General features: G+C 37.7%; 1 protein-coding gene across 21 annotated transcripts in view; it reads right to left on the reverse strand.

The window, feature by feature from the left end:
- The window catches only part of RCBTB2 (RCC1 and BTB domain containing protein 2), a 44,589-nt gene that overhangs the window by 15,886 nt on the left and 13,824 nt on the right, over window positions 1-14,879 (reverse strand). For 3 of the 21 annotated variants that reach the window (XM_027589334.2, XM_027589336.2, XM_027589333.2), the window contains 6 exons: window positions 6,202-6,357; window positions 5,850-6,000; window positions 3,525-3,691; window positions 2,776-2,934; window positions 2,532-2,639; window positions 1,380-1,522 (listed from right to left, as the gene is read on the reverse strand). In XM_027589334.2, the coding sequence (XP_027445135.2) occupies window positions 1,380-1,522; window positions 2,532-2,639; window positions 2,776-2,934; window positions 3,525-3,691; window positions 5,850-6,000; window positions 6,202-6,357 (884 nt within the window). Of the gene's footprint in view, window positions 1-1,379; window positions 1,523-2,531; window positions 2,640-2,775; window positions 2,935-3,524; window positions 3,692-5,849; window positions 6,001-6,201; window positions 6,358-8,091; window positions 8,218-11,887; window positions 11,954-12,297; window positions 12,396-14,879 lie in introns of those variants that run through there. The other 18 variants (XM_027589319.2, XM_027589321.2, XM_027589320.2 and 15 more) reach the window with 12 other exon arrangements.

The following is a 14,879-nucleotide window of genomic DNA, read 5'->3' on the forward strand; positions in this document are numbered from 1 at the left end:
GAGGCAGTTTTGTGATTGTTCAAAGCCTCAAGACTGTCCCTTCTCTTTCCACTGAGTAGCTCTGAGCCACCTTTAAGGGAAATGAAAATAGCATGGCTGTGTGCATCTATGCACACCCACCGGTTCCTGGCCTCCGGTCCCTCTCCTCCTCCCCAGTCCTTAAGAGGTCCAGGGTCTTATCCTAAGATTTTGGGGAAAGAAACCAAAAACAGGTCTTTTTTTTTAACCTATTTGACACAGGTTAAATAAAATTAGCCAAGCTTATAACACTCAAATGAAAACAAGTGGGTTGAAAATGACAATCTGATTCTTCACTTTTGTTGTTAAATATTCCAACAGGAAAATATAAAAGAATTGTATAAAAATGCAAGATAATCTATGTGTCCATATATTTACTTTAAAATCAGATTTAACAACAATTAATATGCACAATAAAAAAGGAAATATATTAATTTCTACAATGATTACAACCCTGGTTTAACAGAAAGACTAATGAAATAATTTTAAATATGTAGAATGAAAAGGCAGTGATACAGCCATGTTTGAGACACTCAAAAGGCTTTCAGAAATAGTAGGATAATTTGGGGAAAAATTCTGGATTTTTTTAACCAGCAAATTACTTAACACAACCCACAAACAAGTGGGCAAAACTAAGTCTTAATTTTCTAACCATTTTACACTTCCTCATAGTGATAGCTTGGGAGCTAAAATAATGAGACAGTCCTATCCTTTCAACTGGCACATTTTATAAGGAGCTGAGTGAATAGCTTTATACCCTACCCTATTTGAGATACTTTCATTTTTCTAAGCCACAGAAGATTGACCTCAAGTGTTATTCAACTTCCTCTTAAGAATATAAAACAGAAAACAAGAAGGAGGAGGAAAAGGTAATTTGTGAGGGAGAAGAATAAAGTAGCATAGTCGTTGGAGGTTTAGTCCTTGTGGTTAGTGTAGAGTAGCTGAAATATGGGAAAGTGAAAGTAGAATATTTAACATACAAATTCCCCAACAGTTCAAAAGCCAATTTTATATTTATTTATTTTTAAAAGATTTATTTATTTATTTAAGAGAGAGAGAGAGCATGAGTGTGGGGAGGGGCAGAGGGAGAGAGAATCCTCAAGCAGACTCCCCACTGAGCGTGGAGCCCGATGATGGGCTTGACCCCAGGACCCTGAGATCATGACCCAAGCTGAAAATAAGAGTCAGCTGCTCAACCGAGCCACTCAGGTGCCTCCAAAAGCCAATTCTGAAAAGGAATGAATGCTCTCATGAAAGAACATTCTAATATTAGCAGCAAGTTCCCTACAATTCTATATCATGTCTACGTTCTGTTTTATCACTAAAGAACATGCAAGTTATTTTGAAAATGCACATATTACCTGTCCTTTTCCATGAAGACAGGCGCAGGATAGGACTGGTTACTTTTATTGCCAATGCCCAACTGGCCATAAGAATTTGCACCCCAAGCATACACTTGGCCTTCATCTGTTAACACTAATGTGTGTGCGTAGCCACAGGCAACCTGTAAAGAGGAAAAACGAAATCCACTTAGGCCTGCAAATATGCTTTCACAAGACAGGTTAAGAATCAAAGATGCAAAAAAAAAAAAAAAAAGAGGCATCCTGCTGAGAGAGGCAAAACATTAAGGTAACTAGTACTTGTCCAGAACTAGCTTAGTCTATGTGTGGCCAAAACTGCAGTAAGTTCAGCACGAGTCATGGTGACATAAGTCTGGTTTGTTCAGCTTTAATATGGCATTCATCATGCTCACAGAGATCAAGGGGTGTGGAGTGAATATGGAACACACTTTTACTTTTTAAGAATTTTTTTCTTTTTTATTGTAAAAGTAAAACATGTTCAATGTTGAAAAAATGTAGAAAAGCATAAATATGAAAGTAATCTCAAGATCAGGATTATTTTTCTACTTCTATATAGATATAGGGATATGTATCATGTCTCCATGCACCATGTCTGTATCTTTGTTTTTACTTGACATCACAAAGCACTATTTCCATATCATTAAAAACCTTTTGCAAACATTTCCATTCATACAGATTTAGTATAATTTATTCAACCATTAACTTATTTGATTAGATAAATTATGTTACATCTATTATTTATTTATTGAAGTTAACATTTTTTTTTCTTTCTCTCTTTCTTCTTTTGTTATATCTTCTCCAATAGTTCTGTAAGTGTCTTCCTTTTTGGTTCCTTAGGATAATACCCTAGGAATAAAATTATAGAACAAAGGGTATAAATACTTTCAAGGCTCTTGATATATACTGCCAAAGTTTCCTTGGAAAAGATTGTAACAATTTACATTCCAACAGCTATGTATGAGAGTGGCCTAGAAACATAAATTTCCTGATGAACATCTACAACTTAATTCAGGGAAACAGAGCTTTAGCTTTACTTCAATGAAGAAAACATCAAGCAGCTAAACTTTCCATCTGCCAAGAAAACTGCGTCCATTGGTATCTTTGCCACTAAAGACTTAAAAACAGGCACATATAAATGAGTTGTGGACATACCCGCTGGACACGAATGCCTTGCAGAGCTGCTATTCTACAGGGAGTTGGCTGGTTGCCGCTACTGCCAAGTCCAAGCTGCCCATTTCCATTGTAACCCCAGACATAGACCTGAGGGAAAACCAGAGACTCAATGCCCATGAAACACAGAAGCAAGCAACCTCTCTGTTGAGAAACATGCCATGTCAGTATGACACTGGTAAGGCAAATGGGTTTTTTTAAACAACATACGAAATAACTTTCTTACCTCCCCAGTGTTCACCACTGCCATTGAACACATCTGCCCACATGCTATGTTCACAACTACTTTATTCTGTAAGCAGCCCATGACTCTTCGAGGGATCGGCTGATTGGCTGTTGATCCAGATCCTACCTGCCCGGAGTTGTTATAACCCCAGGCAAATACCTGGGAATTGAAAAATGAAACACGCTAATTTATAAAGTGTCTCAAATGGACACTAACATGTCCTTATAGTGTCTCACCTTCAGTCTCAAAGTGCTGGATATCCATAAATTCTCACACCACAGGCAGAGAAGTTTTTATAAAATTCATTCCTACAGTGCTCGCTTCGGCAGCACATATACTAAAATTCATTCCTACAAAATGTGTTACTTGATAAAATTAGATTATCGGTATTATCTACACAAATAGCAATAATTCTGTTCAGATATCACATAATATTATTAAAATATCAACTTTACCTTAGCCATGTTTTCCAGCATTTTGGGATTTTTCTTTTTGCAAATAAAACTCTTGAGTATAGCAATACAGAAGGAACATTACAGCCTTATAAATCTTGCAGTTATAGAAATCCCTACTACATAAAGGTACACTTCATGATATAACCACCAGGACTATGAATTGCTAACAAGAATAAGACTGAATTTGAGGAAGATGGTTATTTTAATCAAATGATCACATTTCTAAGACTGCTATAAGAATCTATATAATCTTACTGAAAAAAAATCAATGAGATTTATGCTAATTATTCTCACCTCTCCATCAGATGTTAGCACCAAAGAATGGTAAGACCCACAGGCAACTTCAGTGACTTGTTTGTTTGACAAATTAGTAGAAATATGACAGGGCACTAAACCATGATTAGTTGTCCCATTGCCTAGCTGGCTATAAGCATTATGACCCCAGGTAAAGACTTCTCCTTCTGAAAATAAAAAGAAATACAACCAGCTTTCAAAACAGCTACTTTATTGTATGATCATATATATTGCACACCTCCATGAATGAAAACTAAAAATTCACGTGCAAAAGCACCAAACTCATTCTACAAAAGAATACATTTGGAAAATATAAACTATATTCTATCTCAAAGCAACAAGATAAAATTTAAATGGATACAATTTTAATAACTGGATGATAGGTTTTTAATAAACAGCAGAGAAATGCTCCTAAGAGTAATAGGAAGAAACATCAGATGGAAAGTCAAAAGACTGTAAGATCATTTAACTTCTCTGGGCCTATTTTCTTATCTATAAAATGATCATCAAGTTAATTTTAAAATCGTTGTTATTATATTATTTATTGTGTAGTATAATACATATTCAGAAAAGTTCATAAAATATATATGCAGTTTTATAAATAATTATAAAGCACATACCCATGTACTACCACTCAGGTCAAGATATACAACCTGATGCTCACTCCAAAAGTTCCCCATATATAATCTTGAATAAGAGAATTCAGTTTTTCCTGTTCTCGAACTTTAAATAAATGGAATCATATAGTATATACTCCTTTTGTCTGTATTTTCTACCATATTATCTCTTTGTGTTACATTCCAGATAATTTCTTCTAATCTTCCAGTTTATTAATTTTCTTTTGATGTGTCTAAACTGCTATAAAACTTGCCCACTGAGTTTTTCATTTTGATAATTATATTGTTTATTTGGTTCTTTTTCAAATCTTCTTTGATCTCTGCAGGTATCTTCAAGCTCATTTTGTACTTTTTCAAACACAGTAAATATAGCCATCTTGTAACTGGTATCTGATAATTCTAATATCTGATACTTAGTAGTCAGTTTTTGTTGTTTTTTTTGCTGGTTCTTAGTCATGGTGCCTTGTTTCCTCGTGTACCTGGTTATCTTTGACTATGTGCTACTAATTGCCACTGAACACTCATTTTTCATTGGCATTATACTTCCTCAGTCCTAGGATGAAGTGAAGGTACCTTCCTCTAGAAAGGAACTGCATTAACTTCTGTGATGCCATTAAGGCACTTAAAGGTGCTTCTTTAATAAATCCAAGGCTTGAGATTTCTTGGACCGCTCAGTCTGATGTGAACTGGAATACAAATCCATGAGTACAACCCTTTGGGGAGAGGTTTTCTTTCTTTGTTCCTCCTTGCTTTGCTCACAGCCAAGGATTTTTCTTTTCAGGGCTTTAGAGATGGGAGAGTTAGCCCATCCTTGCCCCTAGATTGTAGCCCTTTGTGGACCTAGCATAACATGTTAGGTCTCTGACTCATGATCCCTTCTACCTCATGAGTACATCAAACCACAACTCCATTTAATTGGAGGCAGATGCCCTTAAGGCAACTAGCTCTAAGTTCCCCTTTAAGCTTAGTTCATACTTTCTCTTAAATATGATCCAATAATTAATTCCTCTCTGCCTTGTCAGTGCTTTGATGACTCAATGAAAAAAAATTAAATATTTTATCTAGAATTTTTAGTTGTTTCCAGTGAAGAAGTGGTCCAAAAAATCTAGCCTATTACTGGCAACCAAAATTCCCGAAAATTTATGTGAAATAAGTATACAAAAGAGTGTTTATAAACCTTATTTTCAGTTCAAAGAATACTAATAAAATGAATACCCAGCTTAAGAAAAACTCTAAGGTATGATTTAAGTATAACGTCCTATTAGTGTGAATTCATGAAATACCCATGAAAGTATTCAATTCCTTATACTACTAATATCAAATATAGCCATCAGTCACTGTTGATGGTCAGAATCCCAGAGTGCTAGGAGTTAAGAGGGCATCTTGGACATTAGCGCTAGTGTCTTATTTCATAGATCAGGGATCTCAGGTTCAGAAAGTCCAGAGTGAATTCAGCATTTTAATGCAAAATAGTTCAACTTTTAAAGTATAAACAATAATTGCTAGATTCCATCTGCTCCATTATCTTACTCTGATATTCAGATAGGTTCATATTTCCTGTTGTCCAAAGTACAGTCAAGTTCACAGGGCAGAGCCAGAAACTCCTACCCAATCAAAAAGTATGTTCTTGATTTAAGGGGTGGTCCTAAGTCTTGTTTCTCAATAAATAAGGCAGTGGCTAAAATTCTACCCTGTGTCCCTAAGTTACCTGTTGTTGCAAGGACAATATGGGGGCCACTCCCATAGCTGAGGCAGGCTATTTTTTTGCCATTTAAAGAATCCAGTCTCCGAGGTTCGATGGTACTCTGGACGTCACCTAATCCCAAACAACCAGAGCAGTTTGTGCCAAGCACAAAAATCTGTGGGAAAAACCACTGTTAGTTCGAGCACTTCTATTTCTGACAAACCCATAATTATTGCTTCATTGTGTAACATTATATAACAAATAAGAATCTACCCTCCATGCTTTTCTTAAAATCTTAATTCCTTAGTTCCCCCCAAGATCTTCAGCTTGGCAAATCCATTACTGTAAGTGGCTGAATTTTTTCTTCAAAATTTACCTCATCATTTACTGTAGTATATAAAACTTCATTGCCAGCACTGCCAAAGACACAGGCCTGACGAATTAACTGCAGTTCTTCCTCAGAACAAAGGGAGAAAATTGGCCACTTTCCCACATCTAACATCTTCAAAGATGATAGAGTAGCCTGTACTGGCTGAAAAGGAAAAATAAATAAACAAATAAATAAAATTTAAAAATATGTGTAGGTGTGTGTATGTATATATATTTATATATTTATACACACACACTCACACACATTAAGACTATTAATTAAAAAATACTTCTTTTTTCCTTCCCCTTTTCCTTCTGTGGAAGTCAGCACCGGCTCAGGGAGGCTCTGTTTTTGAGAGGCCCCTCACAGCTACGGGAACTGTCTTGACAAGCCCACTGCTTCGGTCCTGCTCTCACAGCAACCAAGGGCCAGAGACCCCGGCTGCGATCAGACCTCACATGCTCATTTTCCTCAGGGCCACAAGAATCACCTAAGGCTGACCTCTGTACTTTCAGTGCTGGCTATGTCTTAAATGTAGCTCTGGAAACTAGGCTGGTTGGAAAGGCAGGAAAAATGGACAGAGAGAGAGCACTGCGATTTCATCAGGCGCCTGAGTCTTGACGAAACGCGTTCTTGGAAAAGAACAATGCTAAAGGTGACACCAAGGAGCTGGTCCAGACGTTCTGGTTCTGGGGTGCGTTCTGACCATCAGTTGAGCAGTTAGTTAATGGCTTCCCTCACCACCACCACCCCCACTCAGGTTTGGGGATTGGTAGGAATATATACCCAGAAAGTACGTATTTGTTTGCTAGGGCTGCCATAGCAAAGTACCACAAGGTGAGTGGCTTACACCAAAGAAATTTATTTTCTCACAGTTCTGGAGGCTAGGAGTTCAAAATCAAGGTACCGTCTTCCTGTGTCTTCACATCATCTTGGCACTATGCATGTCTGCCTCTGGGCCCAAACTGCCCCTTTTCATAAGGACACCAATCATACTGGATTAGAACTCACCGTAATAACCTCATCTTAACTAATCACATCTGCAATGACCCCATTTCCAAATAAGGTCACCTTCTGAGGTACTGGGGCATCTTAGTGCATTTGGGCTACTCTAACAGATGCCAGACTGGGTGGCTTATAAACAGCAAAAATTTACTTCTCACAGTTCTGCAGACTGGGAATCCAAGATCAAAGCACCAATGTGCTCATGTTCTGATGAGGGTCCCCTTCCTGCTTCATAGCCATTGCCTTCTTACCATGTCCTCATGGTGGGGGAGGGGCTAGGGATCTCTCCGGAGACCCTTTTATAAAGCACTGATCCCATTCATTAGGGTTCCACCCTCATGACTTAATCACTTCCCAAAGTCCCCCCCTTCTAATAACCCAAACTTTGGGGGTTAGGATTTCAACATATAAATCGGGGTTGGGGGAACACATTTAAACCTGTAACAGTGAACATTAAGATCATAAGCACCTGTGCTCCCATAAGAGCAAGCAATGTGGACACTGTAAAGCTGTTTTAAAGAGAGCTTTTATTTATTTGCTATACTGGAAACATTTTTCATACATGCTTTCCAGCTTTCAAAAATTTGAGGATTATAATAAGATGCATAAACAGCCAACGTGTCCTTCAAATGGCATGTCTGGCTCTTTCTCTTAATCACCATACTCCTGTTTAATTTAAAGGAGCAAAGGATTTTCTAAGGCCTATCTTTCCCATCAGCTATTAAGTCAACCTTACCAGGAAAGAGTCCTGGTAGAAAGCTGATTGGACTACCTACTTATTTTCTACAGACCTGAAAGCATATTTGTCCCACCACTTTGGGAGTCAGGTAACTGTATGTGTGTACACACACACACACACACACACACACACATTATGATGACTTGGCTCACAAGATGATGGAGACTCAGAAGTCCCATGATCTGCATCTGCAAGCTGGAGACCCAGGAGAGCTGGTAGCATAATGTAGTGAGTCCAAAGGCCTGAGGACCAGGGGAGACAGTGATGTACATTGCAGTCTGAGGGCAGGAAAAGATGAAGTGAAATGACCCCGATCAATCAGTGAAACAGGAAAAAAAGGGATGAATTCCTCCTTCCTCCACCTTTTGTTCTATTCAGTTCCTTAACAGCTTGGATGATGCCCACCCACACTGGGGAGGGCAAACCATTTACTGAGTTCCCCAAATCAAAAGCTCTTCTCATCTGGAGACACCCTCACAGACACACCCAGAAGCAGTGTGTAATCTGGCACCAGTGTGGCCCACTCAAGCTGACACATCAAATTAAGCAACACACCATGCGAAGGAGCCCATGTGGTCATGGAGGCAGAGACTAGAGCAACCCAACTCCAGGGCCATGAACACCAAGGACTGACAGGAGCCTCCAGAAGTTGGGAAGAAGAAAGGAAAGCTTCTTCCCTAGAGCCTTCAGAAGGCATGACCCTGCTAACACCTTACTTTCAGACTTCTAGTCTCCAGAACTATAAAAGAAAAAATTTCTATTGCTTTAAGCCACACAGTTTGTGGTACTTTTTAAAGGCAGCCCTAAGAAAGTTATACAGAGGGTAGGCAGCTTGTAACTGCTCACAGCATCATCCTGAGTTAATGTCAGCGCCTGAACCAGGATGAGCTCCCCTGACGCCAAAGCCAGTCACTGTCCCTCAGCATGCCACTCAAGTTCTAGGACCCCGTCTGGAGAACGAAGTCCTCTGTTATCTTTGGGGCAACACTCAAGGCCACTACAGAGCTAAGGGCAGAATCTCTTGTTATGTTAGCTTTTAGTCTAAGCTTCTACTGTAAATTACACACCTCCTTATATCCTGAAGGAATCTTATCTTCTCTGGGGTCTGCATTTTAATTTTTTTTCCTATTTAAGTCTATAAATTTCAAAAAGAACAACGTTTGGGATGTGGCATCAAATATTTATAGATGAGCTAATGTGCTAGTTAAAAGAATTCTTACATATTATTTCTAATCTTCACAACTGTAGGGCATAGATATTGCTATCCTCATTTTAAATACAAGGAAATTGAGGCACAGAAAGACTAAGTAATCCTCCAAGATCACTTGTGTCTAAAGATTGCTTTCTACACATCACATGTTGCAGAGAAAAAAAGTTCACATAAAAAGTTATACCACTGGTAGATCTAATTTACAATTGCAGGGCTTTTACTGTTCTCATCCAGTCCTTGACGAACAGGGCAGTAATACACACTGTGGGTTACCTTCCATGAACAGGACGGACAGCAATATACCAAGAGAAAATAAGCACTCCTATCTCATTTTTTTCCTTTCAAGCAGATTTTTGGATTTCAACCTGCCCTGCTACAAAAATCAAGTGGTTTCTTAGATGCCTAGAATCAGGTTGTAAATCCAACAAGCTCTTAAACACCTGTCTACAAATCATTAGTTCTGAACTTTCTTCCTGGCTCACCTGTACCAAACCTCTAGTACCCACCCCAGGACTCTACTAACCACTGGGATTCTAGCGTGTGTGTGTGTGTGTGTGTGTGTGTGTGTGTGTGTGTGTGTTGAAGTGTTACCTGAATTCATACATCTGATAAGGATGTCACAAGTCAAAAGAACATCAGGTGTGACAGTATCATGTATTGAGGGCCAGATACTAAAGGTATAAAAATGAAACATGATCACTCCCTTCAAGGAGCTCACAATTTAATAAAAAGCAAATACTTACAATATAACCTGGGAGGTTATTGTATATATTGTATATATTACAATATTACAAGGGAGGTGTGACTACGCTGCTTTTAAATGTCTGTCAGAAGGCTGGCTCCTGGAGGTGAATCATCAAAAATTCTTCTTTTCTAAGTCTTGTGGGAGAGTTATCTCATGGAGGAACTTATGACTTAATTTATGAAAGGCACACATTTACACTTTTCTGAGGTAAATATTTCATATCAGTCTCAAGGAATTGTAGCATCTTTGCTCTCAGAAGAAAAATGTTTCTCTGCAGTGCACTCATGAGTGAGTGTAGCTGGGCACATTGTATATATCCTGAACATGTACATATACTGTACGTATATGTATAATTTGTATATATAACAGGAGTGCACATAGCATAGGATTCACACAGAGCACCTGTAGGTGAAGCATCCACCTTGCATGAGAGCAACTCTGCAGAAGGAGCCCAACCACCTTTGTGCCCAACTGTTATGTAAGGGACCAGCTGAGCAAGAGCCAAGGGCGGGCAACAGAAACATCTGCATGGGGGAAAAGCACTACCAGGGAGTGAGAGCTTGACAGTAAACACAAGAAGTCATCAAGATCGTGTCCCTAGAATTCAGTCCTAATTTGGCCCAGGTAACCCTCCTTCCTGCACGTACGCCTACGATATAGGCAGTAACTATTCCTGGCCGGCTTTCCTTTCCTTTCCATCCAGCACCCCCTCCCTCATCTTTCACTGGCATCTGTTTGGGAAATGCAAAGTGGTGAAATTTTAATATTAGCTCAAGGAAAATATAATTAAGGAAACACAGCTCCATAAAATTAGAGACCAAGATGCATTTTATTACTCCTTTGAGTATGTCCTACCTATATAACCGTCTCTCCAGCCAAAGGAAGAATTGAACAGATTATGATACTTCACTTAACTCTAGACAACTAAGTTGTCACAATTAAGTTTAAAATACAGCACACAGAAATAGAACCAAAATTACCTGTTGGGCATGACTAACAAAAAAAAATTATTTAAAGAAACCCACTAACACCTTGCCTTTGCAGGACTTCCTGGCAATGTAACGCTTTATATCTAATAGTAATTTCATCGCTAATTCTGTTAGTCTATTTCTTTTATTTTACAAAATCTGTTCCTTCCGGGAAAAATTAGGAATTTTTCTATTAACATTTTAGAAGATTCTTAAGTTCTATGTACTACTTTTATAAGCTACTTTTGTATTTTCCTATAAGGGCTCACATGGTAATACTATGGTTTGGTTTCAGAAGTTTTGCATCTTTGTACACTATGCTGGCTTTGTATAATTATTTACATCTTTTATTGTGCTTTGATCATATAATTATTTACATCTTTTATTGTGCTTTTACCATACTTTATTTAAAAACAGCAGAAAACAGAAAAATGAAAATTAATAGTGGCAGTTAATATTAAGCTCTTAGTAGTGAAGAACAGATAGTGTGTCAATTTAATAAAATTAACACAAGATGGAAATCAATGTGCATGCTGAAAGATGTGAAACTTTTAACACAGTTGGACACATTGGACTTAAGCTGGTTGACTGTATTGTTGAGCTGTGATGGAAAAGGAATAAGTTAAAGAATATCAATGATGAATTAAGAATATGTCATCTAAGATTAGGTATTTTATAATTTTGTTAAATCTCTGGGAATGAAGTAAACATTGATCAACTCAGACCCTTCTGCAGGACGGTATTATCTGTGAAAGTAGGGATGGTCTGTACACCTCATCCAGCTCCAACAGCACCATCTCTGGGAACCCTGCTTTACCCCTCAAATAATACCACAGCCTTCTGCTGGCCCCTTTAGCATTCTCTATACCCACAATAATTATGTTTGCATCTGAGGCACTACATTGTAAGCCCCTCAAAGACAGATACTATCTCACTGATCTTCCTGTTGGGTGACCAGTAGATGTTTGATACATATTTCATGCAACAGAAAATACATGCCCCAAAGGCATGATTTTTTTTCTAACCTTGCCACTTTCTCCATAGGAAAGGGAAAGCTCTTCTTCCATATGGACTCAGTCCTGTGCAGTCCCCTAAGGAAAAAGTATGTGGTAAAATCAGGATCCCATATGTCTAATGAAACTAGGCAGGTTAAAATGATTTTACTTCCAATGAACAGAGAAAATAAGCTAAGCTCAAATATGGTGAAGGGAAGATAAGGGAATTAAGGTCTGGGCATGAGAGTTAATAGCTATAAAACCCAAAAGGTATTTTAACTGTTCTGGAACTATCATATGGTCTCTTATGGGACTCCTCCTGCAAAGGTCTGGAAAAGTCATCCCAGGATAAAGGAAGACTCTTAAATCTGTAAGGAAATAAGTAGAAATTTTCATTTTACAGTTGACCTACTAAAGGTAAGAAAAAATAAATTTTAGACCTTGGTCAAATTTTCCCTGGGATTGGAAAGTTCCAAATCACTGTGAAGAGCAGACTTAGCAGTTCTCAGCTCCACTGAAGAGTATATGACTTGCTAAGCTGGGGGGAAAAAAAAAGGAGGAATGAATGAAAAAATGAAAGGATGAAGAATGAATATGGCTTTGTTTATCCTAGACCTTAGCAACAAACCTGCAACAACAGCCACCAAGTATGCACCAACGGTACTCAGTGTTCTCCCCTTAATTAACCATCTCCACAATGACTACTTTCTACCACATAAAACTAACAGCAGAAGCAACTCTATCAAAAGATATGCAGCATGCGCTCCCGCTTCAATCAAAGGACCCCCTTTAATATTTCTCGCAGGGCAGGTCTGCACTGTGGTTCAATCATTACACAGTTAACTATCTCATCACTAAAAATAAATATAAATAAATATTCTCTCTCCTCCCAAAAGCAATTGAATGAAATTATATTTAATAATGTTGATATTTCTGATTTATTAGTTTGAGTTCTATTTACTCAAATACAATCCACATTTCAAGGGCTAACATCAGAACATTTTATCTGCTATTATCTACAAGCAGTTAGAACCTTATAATAGATAAAAACAATAATCAAAATAAGGTCAAGTCTTAACAGTGTTCCTTATCAATGTTTTATATGCCCCTGAGGATACTGGTAAAATTTTGTTCTCCTCAGCTATAAAAAGGTCTCTCAGAATACAAGGAATAATCACATATTCAGAATAATTATAGCTCAAACTATGGCAATTGATACAAATCATTATTTCTTTTTTTTAATTAATTATTTATTTAGAGAGTGTGAGCAGGGGGAAGGGAAGAGGGAGAGGGACAGAATCTCAAAACCAGACTGCACGCTGAGTGTGGAGCCTGAGGCAGGGCTCAATCTCATCCCCCTAAGATCATGATCTGAGCCAGAATCAAGAGTCGGTTAATTAACCAACTGAGCCACCCAGGCGCCCCCAAAATCATTATTTCTAATGTTTGGAAAAGATACTCGTTTTTAAAAGAAACAGACTTTTCTCACTTATAAACTTTCAAAACTTGATCTAGTTGCCAATATGGAAAGATAATTTCATGTGACACTTATTCCTACGTGATCTGTCTTCTCTATTAATTTGCAAGCTGTTTAAGAGAGGCAACCATGACTCGTTCACTGCTATAACCACCGCAGGACACGGCTCAGAGAAGAACACAAGACTATATATATATCAGTTGAAAGCATTCTTTGAATACAGCTTTTTGTATATTGGAGAGTGCCTGCATCGAGGTTCTTTTCCTTTTGTTTCATCCTAACTGGAACATTTTCCACATTTACCCCAGGTTTACTAGAACAAAAAATAAAAAGAGGGGAAAGGGAAAAGAGAAAGAAGAGGAGAGGAAAAAAATTAGAGGAAGGGAAGTCAAAGGCAAGAAAAAAAAGGGAAATAAATAAGAGGAGTAAAAGGGACCAAAGAGGAAATGTAACTGCCCCTGGTTGTAATGGAAGCCACTTTTGTTCCTAGGAGAAGGGAAATCCTGCTCATACACTGAGATCCTAGAACAGCAATCCTGGGTTGTTCCCCATCCCATCCCTCTACCATTGTAGGTAACCAATTTTACTGGTTTCTGGTTTATTCTTCCTGTTTCTTCTTGCAAAAATAAGCAGATACGTGTTTATGTTTTCATTTCCCAATTCCTCCTTATACAAAAAATAGCATACTTTATATACTCTGGCAATCTGCTTTTTTTTTTCCCCATTTAACAATATCTCCTGGAAATCACTCCTTATCAGTTAACAGAGATTTTTTTTTTTTAATCAGCTGAATAGCCTCATTTTTTTTTTAATCCTGGTTTTTTTAAGGAAGAAAATAAATAGCTTTTTGGTGTCTTTGATCAATTTCAAGTACAGTAACTCTGTAAAAATTAGAAGGGTGGAACATAGGCCATTCTATTTGACTAATCAAGTTAAGACATAATTGCATGAATGGCATATTGAAATTACCATATTTCAAGAAATAACATTTATAAAATTCAATTAAGACTAAACATAAGATTAGTATAATTTCATTTTTATTGGTCAGAATGTTGTTGAAGATTTAAAAATTATTCAAGAATAATTACTATTGTACAGTACCATGAAAAAAATTGTTGAATTCTCTAGCATTATGGAAGGTAGTTGGATTTTTTTTTTCTAACATTATTTCAATGTCATCAAACATAATAGAGAAAACTAGCTTCTCCAATTTGCACTGCTTGAGGAATACAGTTTATGGAATATATGTAAGGATTATAATTATCTTCTCCTGTTATCTACATGATTTCACTATTATTATTATTATTTTGAGAGAGAGTGTGTGAGCAGGGGGAGGGTAGGAGGGGCAAAGGGAGAGGGAGAGAATCTTAAGCAGACTGTGTGTGCTGAGCACGGAGCCCAATGAGGGGCTTGATCTTACAAACTTGAGATCATAACCTGAGCCAAAATCAAGAGTCAGATGTTTAACTGACTGAGCCACCCAGGTGCCCCTGACCAGGTTATTACTATTATCAGTGTTATAGTAGTATATCAATATATACTTCT

Source organism: Zalophus californianus, chromosome 3 (genome assembly GCF_009762305.2).
Source record: "Zalophus californianus isolate mZalCal1 chromosome 3, mZalCal1.pri.v2, whole genome shotgun sequence".
NCBI lineage: Eukaryota > Metazoa > Chordata > Mammalia > Carnivora > Otariidae > Zalophus > Zalophus californianus.